The sequence below is a fragment of the Poecilia formosa genome, unplaced genomic scaffold (assembly GCF_000485575.1).
Source record: "Poecilia formosa unplaced genomic scaffold, Poecilia_formosa-5.1.2 Scaffold22, whole genome shotgun sequence".
Taxonomy (NCBI): Eukaryota; Metazoa; Chordata; class Actinopteri; order Cyprinodontiformes; family Poeciliidae; genus Poecilia; species Poecilia formosa.
Window position 1 is genome coordinate 766,076 of NW_006799961.1, and position 20,601 is coordinate 786,676.

Sequence of the window (20,601 nt, forward strand, 5' to 3'; positions counted from 1 at the left end):
AACTTTTCTAGTTATAGTGTCCAGTCAAAGTGCTTTAATTCACCAATATGCATGTCTGTAGGCAATCTAAGGCAGATTATTTGCCCTGGTGGTCATTGTCATGAGTTAGGAGGAATCTGGAATAGAATAGAATAGAATAGAATAGAATAGAATAGAATAGAATAGAATAGAATAGAATCTTTGTTGTCATCTGTCAAACATTGTTCAAAGGAATTTGGGTGCAATTCTCCAGACAAAAACAATGTCTCACTTAAAAGTAGACTTTAACTAATTACTGATATTGCACTTATCCCTTTATAAAACTTAAAACTGTATTCAATTACAGATATAAAAATAAGCAAGGTCAAATTGATTACTTTGCAGCACTCAGCATAGTCATGGCAAATGGGTAAAAACTGTTTCTCAGTCTGTTGGCTCTGGTCTCTGCAAATCTGAAGCATTTGCCCGAAGGCAGGCGTTTGACTGGTATGTGCAAAGTCAAGCTACTCCACCCCACTGAGTCACAGTTGCCCACTTAGTTTTGCATTCATTTCCAGAAGGAGATAACCCTTGGCTAAGGTCCGCTAGTCTGTTGCGTCTTTGGCGTGACTCGTCCGGTGTGTGCTGGCGGTGAAAACTGGTGGGCATCAAATGATTCATCGCACTCCCAGTGTGTTCTCGCTCGAAATCCCACAGCCGACTGGTCGCACAGACTGTCTGCCATCACTACATTTCACCCTCGAGCTGCCAGGCTGGCTAACCCTTTCATAAATCAGCCTTTACGGTGCAGTCACAAGCTTTCTCGGTGACTCAGAGGTGTAATAGTGGCAGCCCCTTCCCGTCCCACGTCGGTCCTTTCAGAAAGAACACGTGTGACAATAACTATTCAAAACAAAAAAGCAATAAAATATTGGTAATTACACTTATAACAGCGTTATTGATGCTAAATAGGGTCTGTGACTGCCCAGGTTTTTTTTAATAAATTCAAAAAATTGGAATATTATTGAAAACGTTACTTTTTTCAGTAACTTAGTTCACTAAAATACATGCAGACTAACATGTTAAAAGCTTTATTTTCCTTTCTCTCACCCACCAAAAGCATAATTATGATTATTTTCTGTTTATAGCTAATAAAAAAACTCAATAATTAAGATTTGAATATTACATCAGACAAAAAAAAAAGACAAAACATTCAATTACAAAAAAATGTTGCTCAGTGTTCCAAAAAGCTAAATTTGCCTTTCTTCCAAACAAAACTATCACTGCAGAAATGTGTGGGGGAGGGGAAACTGCATTATTCTATGCTTCAAGCAGCTGAAAACCTTCTGGTACTTCGTCTGTAGAATCTCATTTAAATATCTGTGGGAAAAGTTTGGTGGGAATTATTTTATCAGGCATTGGACTGACAGAAGAACTAATACTCAAGATCCACTTTCAAAAGTTATGAGAAAGTCCGGTTCACCGGATATGAGATGGAAATAATTGAGGTTTGATTAGGGACTTGTGCATAGAAGTGCGGTCTGCATGTTTTTGTGAAGCTGAGCAGCAGAATGGACATTTGTTTTATTTCTTTCAGCAGTAAATCTGTTTTGGTTTGGGCTCATCATTAGCGCGGCAGCGTCTGAAAAAGCCAAACAAGAGCAGAAGGAGCTGCGAGATTAAACGCAAAGTTGGCAGAGATTCATGCAATCCAGTACAGCAGTGCTGGAGGAAAAGAGAGCCCTTTTCTCCGAGCTTTTTCCTAAACCCTCTCTGTTATGGATCTATTATTTCTTATGTAATGACGCGCTCTGTGCCAGGGTCTGTCGGGCTGTCATTGAAGCACCCAGTGGCCTTTTTCTTCCAATAATGGAAGAAAAGGGCTTGAAAAACTGATGCAGTGTCAAGTCTGAAAACCCGAGCATTCACCCAACAGTCAGACACAATGGCTTTCAAAGCTTTGTTGGGTGTAAGAAAGATGTCAGTGAGTCCTTTTTAAAAAGCAATTTTTGTACTTTGCAAACAGACCACCAGCCTTTTCAGTCCAATATGGAACCGCCCTCATAATTTAACCCACTTACTTTGGAACAAACAAGCATTTTATTAATTTTTCAAGGGGATTAAATAATTACTCTCAAAGCACTCCACTTGCATAACTGTCATGTTTTGTGGCTTAATCCTGGGCTGCTAAAATAAAGTTAGCTCTTTTTGACCCAGTACTGTGTCTCCTTCGTCTCATCTGCAGGGTTTTTAGGACGCAGTCACTTGAATGGTATTACAACAACGTGAAGAGCCGCTTTAAGAGGTTCGGCAGCGCCAAGGTTCTGAAAACTCTGTACAGGAAGCACATCATCGAGAGAGGAGCGTTCTCTGATCTCCCAGGTAACTTCAGCGTCTGTCTTTCCTTTGACTGGCCGTGTGTGTGTTTATGTGTGTGTGTGAACTACATCAAGTCGCCGGCCTGCTGCCACATTAGACATGGTTGGATGAAAGGGATCTGTCTGGTTTGGCCAGAGACGTGTCAGACTTCATCAAGCCAAAGTTGTCGGGTCTTAGTTGGATCCACGGATAGGCTTATTATTCTGCTTTGGTAAATGATCACTCATTTTTCTTTTACCAACACATTTTGCCCTGTCTTTCTCTGAAGGATTGGCTTCTTTCTGTCTGACAGGCTTCAGTAGCGTTTTTCCTCACAGACTCAGATCTCTAACATCAGCTTTATGCCACTTGGAAAAACTTTGTTCTTCAATTTCTTGAGGCTGGGTTGTGATGCATTTTGAGATATTTTAGCCTACTTCCTGTTGCCATCCTGGTTCTGTTTCAGAGATCTCTTGACTCTACAGGTTTGGAAGTATTAAACCTGAATGTGACTAAGCTCAACCAAACAAGGTAGTTCATATTTTAACAAGCTGGTAATTTCTTCATTTATGTTTTTCACACAGGATCTGGTAGGTGAAGACATTTTTGTTCCTTTAGTAAAGGAAGCTATTGTTTTAAAAATGGCAGTTTGGATTATTGCTCGCTACCGGACATGAAAATGGTTTTATCCCGAAACATTTTGGTGCGACAAACATTTTGTCTTCCTTTTTTGGAAAATATCTGCTGCAATTCCTTTGCGTTTGAGTTGAGAAAAGTGGGAAAACTGTCGATGAGCTTCTTCCTTGTCGCCGTTCTCCTTGTTAATCTCCTGTGACCAGTTGGCATCCTGCTCAGGGCGGCGGCGGCCAAGTGGGCTTCTGTTTTTAACCGGCTCACGTTGAACTCCGTTCTGACCCACTTGCATCTCGATCAGGCTGCGTCTGCGGCCCAACAAAGAGGCATTATTTCATATCCTGATTCATGGGATTACGGGGATGAAGAGCGGACAGACGGGATGATTCGGGTCGGGAATAAGGCACCAGTGGATGAGCTTGAGACGAAGGGATGTTTGGGAATCTGTTGAATCTACAACATAAATGGTGTAAATCACCAGGTATCGTGAGGCTCACTGCGGAAAGGATGCATTTTTGAAATTTGCAAAATAGAAATTTGAATCATTTAGCTGTCTAAATTATTTAATTCTGTTGGGTTTACGCCAATATTTCATCCATTAAGCACAACTGTTAGGAAGTCAAATATCAATGTGAGTTGCTACGTCTGTCATTTTTATTATTGTAAAAATCATTTTGATCTTTTCCGCTGTAGGGTGGTCTAAACTTTTGAAGCTCTTCTCTGCTAAACTGTAGACTCGGACTAAATGAGCTCCTCTTGTATACTTCCATTTTGGTTTCCCTCTCCACTTCTGTTCATCCCTCCTCTCTATTCCTCCATCATCAGGGGTAGATCATGTTTCATTTCTAACACCAGCCAAATGGACTTTACTGCCTCCCCGTTTCCCTGTATGATTTAAGCATGTAGGACTTTGACATGTTTGCATGCGAGTGTCCGGTAAGCCACTTGGATCTTCTTATAAGAGCGTCTTCAACTCTTGTAGGAGAGGCTGCTATGTTTACTTTTTCCTTCTGTCCCCCTTACGGAGTTCAATGTGAGAACAGACGTTGGTGTTGTACAGCTGGGAAAGGAAACTGCGGTTTTTATTTCCTTTTAACGTCAGATGCCATCTAAAACCTCCTTTTCAGTGAGTAATGGCGCATCTTAAGAGTTACATTGAATGTTTGAGAAGGATAGATTTTCAGTGCTCTGCAAAAGTATCAGTACTCCTTGAATTTTCCACCTCTGGCTACATTATAACTGCAAACATCATTACTTTTTGGGGGTATTTTTACAGACCGACATGCCATAGCACAGCAGTGATTTTTTTTATTTAGTCCCCTTAACTGAATTAATCTTGTGCTGCTAATATAGATGGAAGTATTTTGAAGTATATTTGTACTACTTTCACTCATCTAGAGACAGACATTCACATCCATTCTTATTTGCCAAATATCTGAAGTTCACCCAGACAGCATCTGTGATCGTCATCTGCCGAATTATGCCGCAGATTGTAAATCCGCACTTTAACCCGTCTATTCTAACATATGAATACTGTATTCTTCAATACAGCGTTATTAATGTCTTTCAAATTTCCCTTCATTTTTTTCTCTCTAAAGTCTTTGAACTACAGATATTTATTTATTTATTTTTTTTTTTTTATCAGAAGATTCTTGCTCTTTGGAAGCAAAATATAAAGGATGACTGATGACTCCAAGACTTTTGCACATGACTTTGCCATATTATTGCTTTTAAATAAAGGTGTCTGGCCTAATTTCTCTGTTAATTAAAACTGATGAGTGAAGCTGACTCAGCCCTGAACAGGAAGTCGCTGCAATGCTAGATCTAAATGACGGAAATATAATTTTAGGGTGGTTAAAATGGCACATTTTATAAAACAGGTTGCTTTCACTGAAAGTCCCTACATTAAAGATGGCAAACTCAGTGGATCTAAGGACATTGCTAAAGCAGTTAAATTACTTATAAATGATTTAAAAAAAACAACAACAAAAAACACACAGATTCCCTTATCATTTTGTGAGCTGCTATGTGTTACTATCCTTCACTCTGGTGCAAATATATATTTACCATAAATACCATATTGTGATAAAATAGTGCACAGTCTGTAGTGATCATGGAACCTGTTAGCTTTTTGCCTTTTTTTTTAATTTATTTATTTTTTTATAAATCTCTTTTTTTTCCACCTCGTTTTTACACTCCTGTAAGAAACTACTTGAACATTTTTATGACGGGTAAATCATGTTTATTTCTTGTTCGGGGATTAGTGATGTCCTAGTTTTGCTCCCCTGCCTTTTCTGTTTGCCGTTGCATCCCTCAAAACATCCGTGGGAAGCTTTGCACCTAAAGATAAATAGAGAAATACTGAAGCCTAGTGCCACCTTCTCACATGTGATTTTCTCTAGCGGAAAACCAAATAAAGGAAGGAAACTGCAGGATACGGTCGCAGGCGTTGAAGTATCAGAGCGCATACAGATCTAATCGTATGATCTCTGCAAAAATCAAAGAAAGAGATGTATTTGTGTGTCTACGTGTTCATGTGCAGTCTGTTGACTGATGCATGCAATGATAAGGAAAATGATATCAAGTTAGCATTTGCACGAATCTAATTATCTTCAGGGCATTTTTTATGGGTTTAAGCCAGGCTGCCTTCTGAGAATGCCACGGGACAGGTTTCGTATCGAGTCCTTTTTTGTTTTGGCACTTAAGTTTCAGGGGATACCAAGTTTTCTAGGTTAATGCAAAAACGTGGCTTTGTACGGTTGAACTAAAGTGAAAATTACTCTTAAAAGAAATTAAGATTCACACATAATCTTAGCCTAGGGCTTCCCGTGTCATTAAGTGACTCCAAAATCCTGTGTTTAATGGAAATCCAAAGTGTGTCTCTAAAGAGTGACCTTGGTTTTCGTTTCGGTGTTGTTCTGCGAGACCGGCAGCAGAATTTAACAGCGAACACACGCTGCAGAGGCAGGTTCACTTTCAGCAGATCTATAATCAGTCTTTTCAGTGCACTTTGGAAAATGAACCTGCTGAACTGTGGCTGTGGTCTTTCAGACACTTGGCGGGCTTTCGGCCGCGCCGGAGCCGTTTGTCATGTCGGTGCCGTTTGAGCCGAAGGCTCGCGGACCCGGAGCTCCGGCTGGAAGGAGCGGAGGGCAAATGTTAAACAGGAGCCGCTACCGCCGGTAAAAGGCAAACATCTGAGCTCCGGGGTCGGATCCAAATGCTTTTATGCAGATTTATTCTTCTGTTTATGCATTCATATATGACCTAATTTTTGAAGTGATTTATGCAGGATTGGTTTTTTTTCCCCCTCCTATTACCGGCTGAACATTTCCAATCCCTCTAGGCTGTGTCTTTTATTTTATTTTTATTTTTATTTTTTTCTTGCTGCACCGTTCTCCTCTGCGTTCCTGCATTAGGGAAGATTAGTCCAATCAAAGACAGATTACTTGGGTTGCTTTCTGAAAAACTGTGAAAATTAATTACAGAGGACCCTTTGCTCCCTCGTTTTGTGTTTCATCTCCGTGATTTTCAATCTCCAAAAGCTTTTGTCATGGCTCGTTAATTTCTGCAAATACCCCACCCCCAATAAAAAAAAATCAGACACCAGTCAAAGCTCAGCCTGACAGTCATTACTATTTGGTTATATATGTTCCGCAGCAGGAAACAGCGACTGAGCTCTTGTTTGTGGTTTAATTTATGTTTATTACAGATTTAAATGTCAGCTCCATCACGTTACTGTAAACTCCCGACTTGAACCCAAATTAAAGAGACAATAGACCATATGTGTGTTTGTTCCTCTCCTCCACCAGCCTGAATGATATAAACAGTCATCCTGTCAGCTCAGCCATTGTTCTGAGGACTTTGTTTACGGGGCTCGTGTGTGCTGCCAGATGCTGCGCTGTAATTGAAAGCAAACCGTCTGGTCTGTCTGTCCTCCTCCTCCTCCTGCCGCCGCTGCTGCTGGCACTTCAGGAATGTTGTTAGCGGCTTGTTTATTTATACGTCCTCATTTCGCTTCATTTTTATTTAGAGGATCTCTGCTATTTTGTTTTTTTTGTTTTTTTAACTATGCGACTGTGTCCTGTTGTATTTTATTAGGATTTTAAATGAAAGGTCAACGGAAGAATGTAATAACTCTGAAGTCGAAGGAAAGCATTACTGGTGTTTTAAAGCGATTTCTAGGAATAAAAACCCAAAAAGAAAGAGCGACAGTCAGTTTAACGAACTTCTTAAGCGCTCCATTCCCGTTCTGAAACATGGTGGTGGCAGCATCATTCTGTGGGGATGCTTTTGGTTAGCCAGTGACGGGGAAACTACTCATGATAAATGTGACAATGGGAGGAGCTAAAATAGGGCAATACTGAATAAAAAGCCTTTGGGGAAAGACTTGAGACTGGAACAGAAATTCACCTTAATGAGACACATCTCGAGCTACGGTTGAATTGTTTGTATCAAAGCACCATTGCATCGAAACCACTACTGCCATCTGTTGGCAAAAGTAAATATCAGCTGATATTTGTGTGTAAAGTAGGTGAGGTTTTCAAAAATCCTACGCAAAATGACACAAAACAGAACTTATTTAATGCTAATAATCAAATAAGTGGTTCTAAAAATTTTGAACTAAGTCAAGCCAAGACCACATCCGCAAAGCACTTTACAGGTATTTATTTGTAAAAAATAAAAGGCATTTATTATGCACTTTTTTTGTATCATCCCTGCAAATAAAATACACCAAAATCAGTTTCATTTGGCCAGTCTGTGCTCAGAAACAAGGAATTTGGTTCCACTTTGCCAAAAAAAAGAAAAGATAATGCTTTTGTATGTGTGTGTATAAATATACAATGAATGTATACTTGTATTGTTTTAACAGAAGAGGATGATGAGGTTGAATTAGTGTAAATATGTGTTGATCTGCACACTGTGCAGGTTCAAGGGCTGAAACCGCTTTTTGCCAGGCACCTCAGTTACTTCCTAAAAAACTTTCAGAACTTGCGAAATGTCTATGTTCTGCCGACAGGGATTCTGAATTCATGAATTGCATGTGGTGCTATGAGAAGAGGGGGGAAAAAACACAGCGGATTGAAGTGCGGTGCTGCATTGGCGGTACATTCGTTGCCGCAGATTCGTCGGAATGCTGAAAGTTATTCTTGTCGAGATACTCGTGTCTTTGCTTCATCTCACTGTTGCATTTGGACAAGTAACGAGAAAAACAACCAAATTATTGCAATTAATATTCTTTCACAGTCACCCCTTGATGCGCTGCAACCTTAAAGACCGAATTTACCTCCGATATGTGCGGTTTTGTTGTTCTGCCGCTTCAGAATGCAGATTTTAGAGCTGATGTTTTCGTGCGGTTAGGAAGAGCTGCCTCTCTGGTTTACCTCAGCCAACTGTCTAGGATTCTCTGCAGAAGAACTCTGTGTTCTCGCCCATGCTGCGTGAGTTTCCTCCCACACTCTGTTTCAATCAATCAACCCTAAAAAAGGCAATAATCTCTCTTAAGTAGTATAATCAGCATCTAAGGAGGGCAGGATTATTGGAGATGAAAGATTGCGATTGGCACATTTTGTTGTCATAATTCCTTTAACGCTTAAGTTCTCTAAACACTTATTGAAATCTTCGTCTTAACGACTTACAGTAAATCTGAACTGTCCTCAAGAAGACCGGCTATATATTCTGTAATATGGTGGATCGCTATCACTCTGCATCAACTGATGTAATACTGTTTTATATTCCAGCAGCTATACTGCATCGTAGCTGTTGTTACATTATTCATAGAACTTATGGGTGAAAAGCATTCACTTACAGAATAACCAAATCCATTTGGTCTTATTAAAGCACCTAATTATGCATTTATTTATTAATTAGGCAGCAGAATCGTTTTAAAACAACACATAAAGTAGTTTGGGTACATTGTATTTTTTTTTATTGTGTGCCTCTACTGTTGAAGGTTTATAAATCCTCCTTTTGCCAATAGAACAATCCAATCTTAAATGATATAGATCTTTGATTATTTCTGTTTGAACAATCGATCAACCAAAGTCAGCACAACAGCTTCTCTTCAGGATTTGTGTTGAGGTGGTCATGGAGTTAGTTTGATCATTTCTGTGTTAGGATTTTATTTTTTCAGAAGACTCGGTGAGAAATGCATCCAGACAAAAACTTAACAAAAGGAAAATCTGCTTTGCTGTCCTTTTTAACTACATACTGTAGTTTTTTTTTTTTTTTTTTTTTTAATGGTTCATCAAAGTTACAAAGCATCCAGATCTCCACTTATTGTCAGGTAGTTGAAGTACTCCCATACTTTTAAAATAAAAAGTAAAAAAACCTTTATAATCTTGGTTTTAATCAGACTCTCTTTTACTAAGAAACAGATACACCAAATAGCTGCAGCTGATCTCCTTCTTAAAACTGAAATCATAAAAATCACGCCTCAACTAAAAATAATGATACACAGCAATAAACCATCAATGTCGTCAATGATACTGAGGAAATCGCAGCTGCCCTATTTCATGAAACACGATGCACCTTCCTGAAAATCCTCTTCACAACACATTAACTCAGCAACAGTGTCTTCAGTCAGAGGCTTCGTCAGAAGTGCTTTAACACAGACCGCTGCAAGAGATCTTGGCAGCTTATCAATAATGGCTACTGGTAGTATTAAACTGAACTGAATTGAATTTCTTCCCTTAAAACCAACACATGCTTCGCAGCTCAGCGTGTGTTCTCTTCTATTTCCTATTTCAAAGCTTGGCTAGGAGAAAAGGCTTTCTTTGATAATTCATATATTCCATCACATGTTCTATTTATATCCCAGGGCAAAAGAAAATCAGGGATATGCCACACTAAAGATAACGTAAAAGTGTACATTTGAGAATTTTTATAGGGTTTGGGTGGAAATAAAATCAAAATTTCAACTCTCCTCCTCAGCCTTTCAAATGCATAGATATATACAACAGTATTTGTAAAGGAAATGGATACAGTGCTCCTGTTTGCTAAAGGTTTAGCATATGCTTTGCATTCAATAACACGACGCCGCGGGCTCCTTCCGTATGACTGGCAAGTTTATTCAGCCCGTGCAGGCAGCGTTCGTTGTTTGCCTACTAGTCAGCGAGTGAATCTTTGGAGCCCCCCCCAACACAGTTTTCTCTGACAGCAGTACTTTTGTGTCTACATCGTCCTCCGCTGCTGCAGGTAATTCCACCGATCTGTTGTCGTCTTCAGAAACCATAATCCAGCTCTAACCAAGCAGAACCTGTGCAATACTGTCCATTCAACTGACGGGGGCGGGGGAAAGGTCAGAGGAGAGCGTGATGTTCTCTGGGGCTTCCTGCACTGGGCTGTGTGCAGGTTGGGGGAAGGGGGAGAGGATNCATCGTCCTCCGCTGCTGCAGGTAATTCCACCGATCTGTTGTCGTCTTCAGAAACCATAATCCAGCTCTAACCAAGCAGAACCTGTTCATTCAACTGACGGGGGCGGAGGAAAGGTCAGAGGAGAGGGTGATGTTCTCTGGGGCTTCCTGCACTGGGCTGTGTGCAGGCTGGGGGTTTGGGGGAAGGGGGAAAGGATCTCCTCTAGGGAGTCAGATGTGCAGAGAAACATCAAACATTGTGTTTTCTTGTTGTGTCGCTGCATGTCGATGTGACAGGTGAAATTGCCGGTTTTTGCACTCCCGCTTTGAAAAATCTTGCAGCGCTTTGACAAACAGCAGTTCTTGTTGAAACGATAAAGCGCACCTCGCAGAAGGAGCTGCTGCTCCTGCTGAATGAAAAGTAGAGGAGGGGGGGGGGATGCTACTTTCTATTCTGATGCATTTCAGGTTTTACTCTCTAAACGGTTTTTATTAAGTGTTTTTTTTTTCTGCCCTTTGCGAGAAGGCTCATGTTTAAAACTTAAGGGACTTGTCAAACTTTGAGTGTGAGAGCGATGAGTTTGTGTGCTGCTGTCTTGGCGGTTTGACAGCTATGGCAGAGCTACGTGAGCCTGGCCTGTGCTGCTTAACATCAGGTTCGCACCGAACCACCAGGCGCGTTCATCTGTGTCTGTCTCTGCCGCCTGGCCATCAGGCTGAGCAACGGGACCGAATTAACTACAGAATACGGGCATCTGGCTAAGGAGGGCAGAGGAAAATGACGCCATGTTGGAATAAGTGTGTGAACAAACACGGATCCAAGTTTCTTTAATGTTTAGTCTGTTCTATGAGTTTCCATCGAACTTGTGTCAAGAAATGAAAATGAACCCAGAGGTGGATTTAGTGATGGACCTCTCTCTGCTTTGCCATGGTGGTTTGGCAATCAGCAGCTACGTTTTTTTTTTTGTTTGTTTGTTTTTTTCTGCAAGTTTCTAGTCTTTAAAAGCTGCATGTCCAAGTACAACCACTTCACTTTTACTGCTGGTTTAATGAGAAGCCCCCCAGGAGGCCTATCATACTGCAGCTAATGGGCCTCTGAGGGAATGTGAGCTTCTAAAAAGGGAAATCTTTTAACCAATAACCTTATCAGAGTGGTTCCTGTCCTTCAAATTAGACCAATTAACATATAATGTGACTGAATTCACCTTTATACCACATTTGCATTGCAGTAAATGTAGGTTTTCCTTGAGAATTGAGCAACATAAAGATAGCAGGACTGGAACAAAAAAATAAGGCTTCAGAATATTTTTGGCATATGTGTGTGATTGCTTTGAACCGGAAATTAAACGATGAGATGAGCTGTCATTTTGTTTAGTGAATATCACACTGAAACAGAACTTAACGGCCGATGAGACAACAGAACCGGGTTGGAAATCCAGTTGACAAAAAAGGTTTCATGACACGGCGCTCCAGCCGTAACCTACTTTTCACGTGGCTGCAGCTGCGCCTTAAAGCAGCGCGATTTTTGCAGGATGTTGGAGTTTCGGTGTAAGGAGAGACGCTTTCATGGTTTCCCTCCCCTCCGTGTTTCAGAAAGCAGCGTTCACGACGGAAGCAACGACAACGATGGCAGCGTCTGTGGCAGCGACTCCATCTTTTACAGGCAGAGTGAAGGTGAGAGATGCGTTGACGAGCGGTCGGCATTTGCGGCGCCGCAGACGGGAAGTAATTGCCGTCAAAATAATCTTTGCCGTTTCAGAGCCTTTATCTTTCGCGGTTTTTGTTGATATTCAGCACCACCTTCGACGTTTGACCCCTTCTCTGTTGTTCTAAACACATTCACACGCAAACACTTAAGCAGAAATCCACCCAAATATATATTTAGAAGCAGAAGATGGAGTTGATATATCTTTTTTTGTGAATTCTCAATGCACCCAAGATAACGTCTCCAAGCCCCTACAAAAACAACCTACAACTGTTGATTTTTTTTTTTTTCTGTTCTTGTCCGGTCTTTTTCCTGTTTGTTAATAAATCACAAAAAATCTAAACTGAACTTGAGTAAGAAAATAAATATGTATTTTTGCCCCGCAAATGGCAAGTTAGATAACTTTCAGAGGTTTTAACCCCGACTTATGTGAATATCTGAGCCATGTTTGTTGTTGTGGTAACAGGACACAGTATGGCCGAGACGCTCACAGTCGCCCTGCGTGTTGCTGAGGAAGCTATAGAGGAGGCCATCGCTAAGGCGGAGGAGTTCCGGGACAGTTTGGTAGGATGCCGTTTCACCTTTTTTTGTGTTCTTCTCCTAATTTAAATATTTAGATGACCAACTTTCCCAGCCATGTCCTACTTCTCTCTGTCTGACCTCTGCATAACTGAGTCTCTCTGAATGAAACATGTGTGTGTGCAGGAGAAGCAGAATGAGGCTCGATATCTGCGGGACCACAAAGAAGAGCTCATAGAGGAACTCGCAACAACAATTGTGCAGAAGGTGAGCGGCGAGAGGCTGCTTTGTCTTTTTATGACATTTTTATTGCTCCGCATCATCAGCAATCAGTAATGGAAAACATCATTATTAAAATGAGAATGAATAAATAATAATGAACTCGTCTTGGATCAGTTTGCATCGACGACGCATTCGAGCATGAAACATCGAGTAGTGAAGTAGGTTAATTGTAGTAAGATTATTCTTGTGTCCTACTTTGATAAGGAGGCTAAAGACTATTGAACATATTGCATTAGTATGATAGGATATGTTTATTTTTCAGAGGATTCCATCTCCCTCTTTTTTTCTCTTTCTTTCTTTCTTTCTTTCTTTCTTTCTTTCTTTCTTTCTTTCTTTCTTTCTTTCTTTCTTTCTTTCTTTCTTTCATCCCTGTCGTCCCTGTCAGATCATTCAGAGGAGGAAGCGATCAGAGATGCAGACAGAGTATGACTTTGTCTGGCCACAACCTCAATCTCTAGTCCAGACCAGTGAGCTGCCATCTCCTTCTCAACCTCACACTTCATCACAGGACCCTCTGAAGAACCCCTACCCTCTGTGGGTGAGTCCCACCATTTCATCCCAAAATGTCTGGATGGTGGGTGTAAACCGTGTCTGTGTGCAGAGACAGTTTTTGTTTTTGTCCCCTAACCTACAACCTGCATATTTGCAGTCTTGTTTGATAGCCCGGCTTATTTTTCTGCCTGTCCTATTGTGAACTTGTCGTTCTCTCCTTGTTCATGGAAAATTGAAAAACAAAGTGTGTGGACATGGTGCTTTGTGGAAAAATAATCAAATCTTCAGGTTTAAGAGGTAAAGGTCAGTGCGAGCTATCCAGACCACACACCTTAACAACCGTAAACCTGCCAGGCATGCACCCGCTTAGCTTGTTATTAACGAAGCACTTGAGGTTATTCCAAAAAAACACAGAACTTTCTCCATGTGATCATTTATCATTTATTTTGAGGATCCAGCACAATTGTTTTCTAATGGAAAGCTGCATTCTGCTGCAATTAAAAGACAAAGATAAAAAAAAAAAGAATTAATGTAAACAGAGTATTGCTTTAAAAGTAAAATGAACCCTAAAATTAACATTGATTTAGTAGAAATACTGGTCACTCTGTGGAGGCTTTACCTAGAATTCCCTCTAATATCACAGTTTTCTGCCCAGTACTTGTTTTTCTCTCTACTGTAGATTTTCCCCCCTCAGGAAGTTAAAGTAAAGGAAACATATTCTTCTCTAAATGTCGCTTGAACATATTTCGGAAGCGGTTTCGGCTGATCTAATTAAAAAATAAATAAATAAAAAATTGGACCTAAGACAATCCAAGCAAGCCGTTTCAGTTTGCAATCCTTCCAGGTAATGTTTCAGTCTGGAGCGAAACGACACGCTGCATTCACGAATTCGTAGCAAAAACCAACCAGCAGCAGATCGGCCTCCCACCGGATCCTGCCACCAGCCAGCAGGGACTCGCACCGATTTGTCATTGTCGTGTGTGTGAGCGGAGCATCAAAGCTGCGCCCCCCCTCCGGGCCTCTCAGTTTCCCGCTGTTTCACTCACGGCAGATCAAAGTCCTGCAAAATACGCGCGGATCCTCCTAAACTTCTCAGCCTGCCTGTTTATTAGCTTTCTGCAAACACACTCACCGAGACGCAGCGGATGCAAATGGACTCTCGGAGCCGCCTCACTGCTTGGCAGCACTACAGATTAAGATCATATCCCACTTGTTATAAGGCTTTTATCTTAAGAGCGTTTATCCTTTCTGGCTTTCCCTGAAGCTAAACACAGAAAGCTATTGTTAACTACTTTAAATAACGTCTTAATGAACTCTAAAATTATGAGCCCGCTTTGAAGATTTCATGTAAAATTAGAAGTTGTGCTCTGAAAATAAACAACCCCTTTAATTAATTTGTGTCCAGAGGGAGGTTTTGTTATTGGGAATCAGTGCATAGTATTTTATTTGCTTGTTTTGGAGCTCCACCTGCTGTTGGGACTATTAAATCACGACTACCATTGTTTTTTTTTCTTTTTTTTTTTTTGTTTTTTTTTTTTTTGCCCTGGACAAAATAAGGTGAAAACTAACTAAAGAAGTGTTCGATCGTCTTGCAGCGGTCCCGGTCAGCGTTCTCCCTCACAAGTGACGACTCCCCAGAGAAAGGTCCAGAGGAGGAGGAGGAGGCGGCTGCTGCTGCCGCTGCCTCTGGTGGAGGCGCTCTGCAGGAGTACGCTTCTCTAAAGAGGGAGGGCAAGGCTGCATCGCTACCTGGCTGGAAAAGCATGGATCGCTTGGACAACTCAAGTAAAAGATCCCAGTCTCGTTCACCTTATCGCTTGTCTTGATGCAGAGACTTAGAGAAGCATTTATACCCCTTTAACTCTTTCAGTATTTGTCACAAAGTGTTTAGTGTACCACAGAATGATTTACCCCAAGGATCTAAATCCTGTGGCTCTTTGAACTTTTCACAACTTTTTATAACTCTGGCTTAAAAAGACAAAGAATCAACTAATGTTTTAAATTTGAGTTTCATAAAAAAAACTGGTTGTACCAATTTTTTATTTTTTTCATGTGATAAATGGTTTCTTAGCAACAGAATGACACACAAAAAAATGAGTGAAATTGTTTTAGGTTTACTTTTGCTATCATTAAGTTGGAAACTTTTTTTTTTATGTTCCAAAACGTTCAATATCCCACTTAAGAAAATGTATCCATTCTCTTTCTTGAAAATGTTTTATGCTTTTATTTTAAAACATAAAATCAGTTGGAAAATAGAGTTCTTTCAAAATGATAACAGATTTTCTGAAGTCGATATTTCTCAAAAATTATAAGTTGTCTTTTTTTAAAGAACATTTTCTGCTCTGAACAAGTCTTGTTTAGTTGGACAGACGGCAAATCTGGATTGTGCCTGCAGAAAAATGTCGTTCTACACAGTATTGACTCAGGGAGGCTAAATTCAAATCTATGCCACACTTTTCAGATTTTTTTTATTTCCAAAAAATGTTGAAAATCTTTTCTCTTTTCTTCTTCTTTTTCCTCAAACATCCTGATGGCTGTGCTTCCAGGTGCATCCTCGGTGCTGCAGAGCCCGGACGGAAACTGGATCGCTCTGCACAGCTCGCAGCTCTCCCGGCCCAGCCTGCTCACCAAGAGGAAGAGCCTGGTGTTCAGCGTCCTGGAGAAGGAGTCCAGGGTGGTCTCTGCCTACGACGAGATGGGCTCCGACTCGGAGGAGGAAGACGAGGACGACGACGGCGGATGGGGCGCGGCGCTCCAACAGTTTCGCCGCAAACTGTCCGATGAGACTTACTACACGGACTCGCAGCACGACCCCGAGTGGACTTACACCCAGCACCCCGCTGTTACCTCGCCGTCCTCTGGCCTGTACACCAACACGGAGACCCTCAACTCGGACTCCGAGGCTTCGTCAGTTCTGTCTGCGTGTCCTCGCAAACCCACTCACAACTTGTTGAGGAGGAAGGGACCGGCGGACTCTCAGCTGCATCCTTGCCAGCAGCCGCTGTACCATCCGCCCCTCCAGCAGAGCTTATCCCAACACTCAGCCCACACAGAGGCGCTGGATGTGAACTTTAACCCCAAGGTGACGCTTCCTTCACATATTTCATAGAGGCAAAAACTAATGGCAGGTTGGAGAAAAAACAATTTACCAAACTAGATCCATTCTATAGTAATTTGGCCTCTGGGTGAACTTGAGAAATAAACATTTGGACAAAACTGTTGGGATCCATCTTTTAATTACTGAAATAACATGAAGCTGACCCATGAAAATCAGACATTTCACCACTCCTGCTGTTTGTTTAGCAGGTGACGGGAGACAGCAGCAACGCGGACGACAAGCAGTGTGTCCGAAGATCACGGAGACGCAGGAAAAGCAGAAAGGAGTCGTCAACGGACCAGAACAAACCCGGAGGTCCAAACCATGCACAGTCCATCTACCCCTTAGCACAGGTAACTCTTCTAATGGTTGCTTATTTGTATCTCTTCATCTCTGCTGTGTCACCAACGATTTTGCTCATGTCTGCTACCAAACAGGTGTGTGTTTTTTTTTTTTTTTTAATGCTGCTGCGTATTGATGATTTTAACTCCTGTGATTTGTGTGTTTCAGGAGAACAGTGGTTTTCTACTCAACGCCCTGCTGAAGAGAGGTTTAAGCGAGGAGCAGCCGGTGCCTGACGGTACGCTAGCAGCACCAGCTGCACCAGACGCCCTCAAACTAGATGCCCTGACAGCAGGAGAGCTAGAGCCCTCAAACACGGTGGCTTCATATTCTCCACCGCCCAACTCTGCTCAGCTTGACTCCGTGTCCCCGGGGCCAGAGATCGTCTCCAGGAGCCCGGGGCCTGGATCTGGTTCTGGAGATTCTCTGGAAGTGGAAATACGATCTAAGCTCAGCCGGCTGGTCAGCCGAGGGAACAGCAAAGACGGCGTCTCATCCGACGAGGAGGACAAGCAGACGGAGAAAGAAAGCGAGAAGCAGAAAGAGAAATCGAGACCAAGAGAAACGGAGAGGCAAAGGCAGCGTGCAAGTGTCAAGAGAGAGAAAGAAAGCGGAGCGACGGAACAGGTGAACGGGCAGCAGATGAAACGGGCTGCCGGATTAGTGAAGAGCGCCTCGGCGCGAGAGGAAACGGGAGCTCAGGAGAGGAGGTTAGAGAAAAGAGCGGAGAGTTTCGTAGAGAGAGTAGCTGAGAAGGAGCAGAAAAGAGGAGAGGTGAACAGAGTAAGTAAGAAACAGCGCAAGAGAGACGGAGAGAAGGAGGCGGCGCAAAAAGGTGGAGCCAGGAGGAGCGGATCCAGTGCAAGTTCCCCTGCTGTTTCTCCTTCTTCCCAGGAGGGGGGGCTGTCGAACAACCAGGTGAGACAAGAGATTAGAAACACGTTCGTTCTCAGTCGTTCTCTGTCTCTGGCTTGTGTGCCTGTTCTGTCTTGCTTGTCTTCCATCATGGCATCCTTCAAAGTTGTATTTACACTGCTTTTGTCCTCCTTTGCGCTCACTGCTTCGGTGTGTTTCGTCTGCCTGGTTTTATTTGCCTTGTGTGTCTCTATGCGTGCGCGTGTGTGTGTGTTTGTATCAGGTGGGACAGAATGACTTGGAACAACAACAGAGGCTTCAGTTGCTCTCTTCCGTCTTGCAGCAGGTGAGATCATTGTGTGGCCGGAGAGCAAAGCGAGTCCTCCCGTCTTTGCAGGCTCTCAAATATCTGCTTCACTCTCGATGTAATCCGGCGTAGCGTAAAACTATTAAAGCGCATGAGTTGGCAACCTCTCTCTGTGGAAAAATATTTTTAATAATGAAAGCCTCCAAAGGTCAGAATGAATCACAGCCGGTGGTCCGGTAATTTTTCATCTGTGAAGCGCACGCCAAAGAAGTCTGCCTCCGTTCTCCTCTGCGCACGCTGCACTGCGAAAGTATTCATACCTGTTAAACAACCACAAACATCAGTTTATCTAATTGGGATTGTATCTCATGGAACCACAGAAAGCAGTGTGTGATTGCATAGCAGAATGGAAGGAGTATCTGGTGTTCAACATGTTGTAGAAATAAAAATGAGTTAGGTCTGCACAGTGGAGCAGATGGTCTGACTGCTGCCAGAAGGTTGTGGGTTCAAATCCCCGCTGGAGTCTTTCTGCATGGAGTTTGCATGTCCTCTCCAGGTACTTTGACTGTTTCTTTAATTGGCCTCTTTTTAAATTTTCCTTCCCCTTTCTAATTATCTGTTACATTTTGTTTGTGTAGCACATAAAACAACAATAGTTGTAAGACTGATTTTAATAGCTGTAATGTGAGAAAAACTGGAGAAGAATCAGGGGTTGGTTACGTTTCTAAGCCTCTGTATGTTTGACTTTCCATTTAGAAAGGAAGACAACAGACAACTCATCTCAGATGTTTTTGAAAAAAAAAATCAGATATGCACACATTAAATTAGTACAAATGGGGACGAATATCACACATCAAAACACAAGACAGTAAAATAAAATGCTTATGAAATAATTTTAATTAAAAGTCCTTACTGCAGTGTCTTAGCTTAATAGTTGTTTTCCAGTCAAATCAGCACAAAGTCAGGTAGAAACACACACTCACACACTCACACACCCCTCTGAAAAGTGAGAGTTATGGTTGGTCATTAGGGACATCATGAATGCTTCTCTGAGTCACCCCTGCTTCCAAGAAGGTTAATGGAAAATGTAGTCGTAACATCTGCTTCTGTCGGTTTTCTTATCCCCCTTTTGGGAATTCATTGGGGGAGAAAAAGATTTTTTTTATTTTTTTTTTTGGTCTTTTCTGTCCATTTTCAGCTTTTGCATCAAACGTGCGCTCTTTTCAAAGACAGCCGCGCAGAGTTCGGCTTTTATTAAATGAATCAACGTGAAGTAGTGACTCTTCCATATTGCGTAGCCGCCCGGGTGATATAATTATCCGCTATATTCCTCATCTGCGTCATCGTCAGCATGTACGTGCACAAATAAGACGCTGGCTTTTGTTTTACAGAAAACATGAATAAAGATTCGTATCGGGGTAACATAAGCCTCCGTGCGTCTTTTCACCTGGTCTCCCTTTGAAAATAAATATTTTATTTCAAGGGAATAAAATAACCGTTAATAAAATAACGGTTAAGACGGATGATGGCTCGCTACTTCTGCAGGTGTTCAATTCTTGCCTGCGTGTAGCTGAGCAGAATTTCCTTAGACATTAGGAGCGGATCATTGGACGAAGCTACGTGCGATGCCGCAGGTCCGTGTTCCCGTTAGAAATTTAACAAGACGGCGGGAAAAAGAGGCTCAGAGTGAAAGAACAAACATAAACAGCCACACATACGTTAGATTGTTTGATGCCGGCTCCTTCCAGTGGACGAGGACGTCTTCACACGCAGCTCTATTGAGCGGCTCAGATCGATACATATCTCATGGCCGAGATCACTGAAGTGGGATGAAAGAAAAGATGCCACCTCCTTTGTTTTGTTCCCATCCATGTGGCTGCTTCTTCTAACATTACCTCAAAACACCTTTCAGAGAGTCACACTTGCTTAAAATAGGATCAATAAGCCTGAGAAGGGTCTGATCAAAGTGCCACCCAACGATTTATTCATTATTGATCAAAACACGTCTCCCTTTATGTCTGCAGTGTTTTGTCTCTTCAGGGGGAACACATCAGCCGCTGTTTTTGCTTTTACATCTTTGCTATTCAGTTATATATATACACACACACACACACTCCTTCACATGCACTGGAACCTGTGGCGAAGATGTGAAGAAAATTATTTAACTAATCTAAAAAAATAACTCATTTTTGCAAAATTATTTGGGGCTCAGTTATTGGTACCTTTAAGAAATTTTTGTAAAATAAACAGAACTGGAACCGTTTTATGTAGAACCTTTAATTAGTAATCCAGTACTTCCTGTTTCCCATGCGTATAGAGAGCCATTTATTTTTTTCTTTATTTAATTTTGACTGAAATGGCTCTCCGTAAGCCAGAGTACCCACGCACATATGGAGAGAACATCAAACTCCACACAGACCGGGGTTTGAACACACAGCTTTCTTGCTGACCAGTTTCCCACAACATAAATGTGATAAATTAGTAATCAAATTAGCTAATTCCTGCAAATTCATCTGTTTGTTAATCAACACGTGCTGTTCATTCTGATGCTGTTTTGATATTTAAGACACCACCCAGCTCTCTGAATTTGTCTGTCTGCTTTTGGGCATATTTCTCCTAATTTGTGTCATATCTCATGTCCCTGTTTTGCGCTCCTGCTGCTTCTGTGATTAATTTCAAGCTCTAACAAGGTTGATGT

General features: G+C 41.7%; 1 protein-coding gene across 4 annotated transcripts in view; it reads left to right on the top strand.

Moving 5' to 3' along the window:
* myripb (myosin VIIA and Rab interacting protein b) overlaps nucleotides 1–20,601 on the top strand; it is a 102,472-nt gene that overhangs the window by 76,654 nt on the left and 5,217 nt on the right. The window contains exons 3-12 of one of the 4 annotated variants that reach the window (XM_007547854.2): nucleotides 2,204–2,340; nucleotides 11,898–11,978; nucleotides 12,476–12,573; nucleotides 12,715–12,795; nucleotides 13,196–13,348; nucleotides 14,898–15,087; nucleotides 15,849–16,384; nucleotides 16,606–16,752; nucleotides 16,910–17,659; nucleotides 17,880–17,942. In XM_007547854.2, coding sequence (XP_007547916.2) covers nucleotides 2,204–2,340; nucleotides 11,898–11,978; nucleotides 12,476–12,573; nucleotides 12,715–12,795; nucleotides 13,196–13,348; nucleotides 14,898–15,087; nucleotides 15,849–16,384; nucleotides 16,606–16,752; nucleotides 16,910–17,659; nucleotides 17,880–17,942 — 2,236 coding nt within the window. The remainder of the gene's footprint in view (nucleotides 1–2,203; nucleotides 2,341–11,897; nucleotides 11,979–12,475; nucleotides 12,574–12,714; nucleotides 12,796–13,195; nucleotides 13,349–14,897; nucleotides 15,088–15,848; nucleotides 16,385–16,605; nucleotides 16,753–16,909; nucleotides 17,660–17,879; nucleotides 17,943–20,601) is intronic. The other 3 variants (XM_016669352.1, XM_007547855.2, XM_016669353.1) reach the window with 3 other exon arrangements.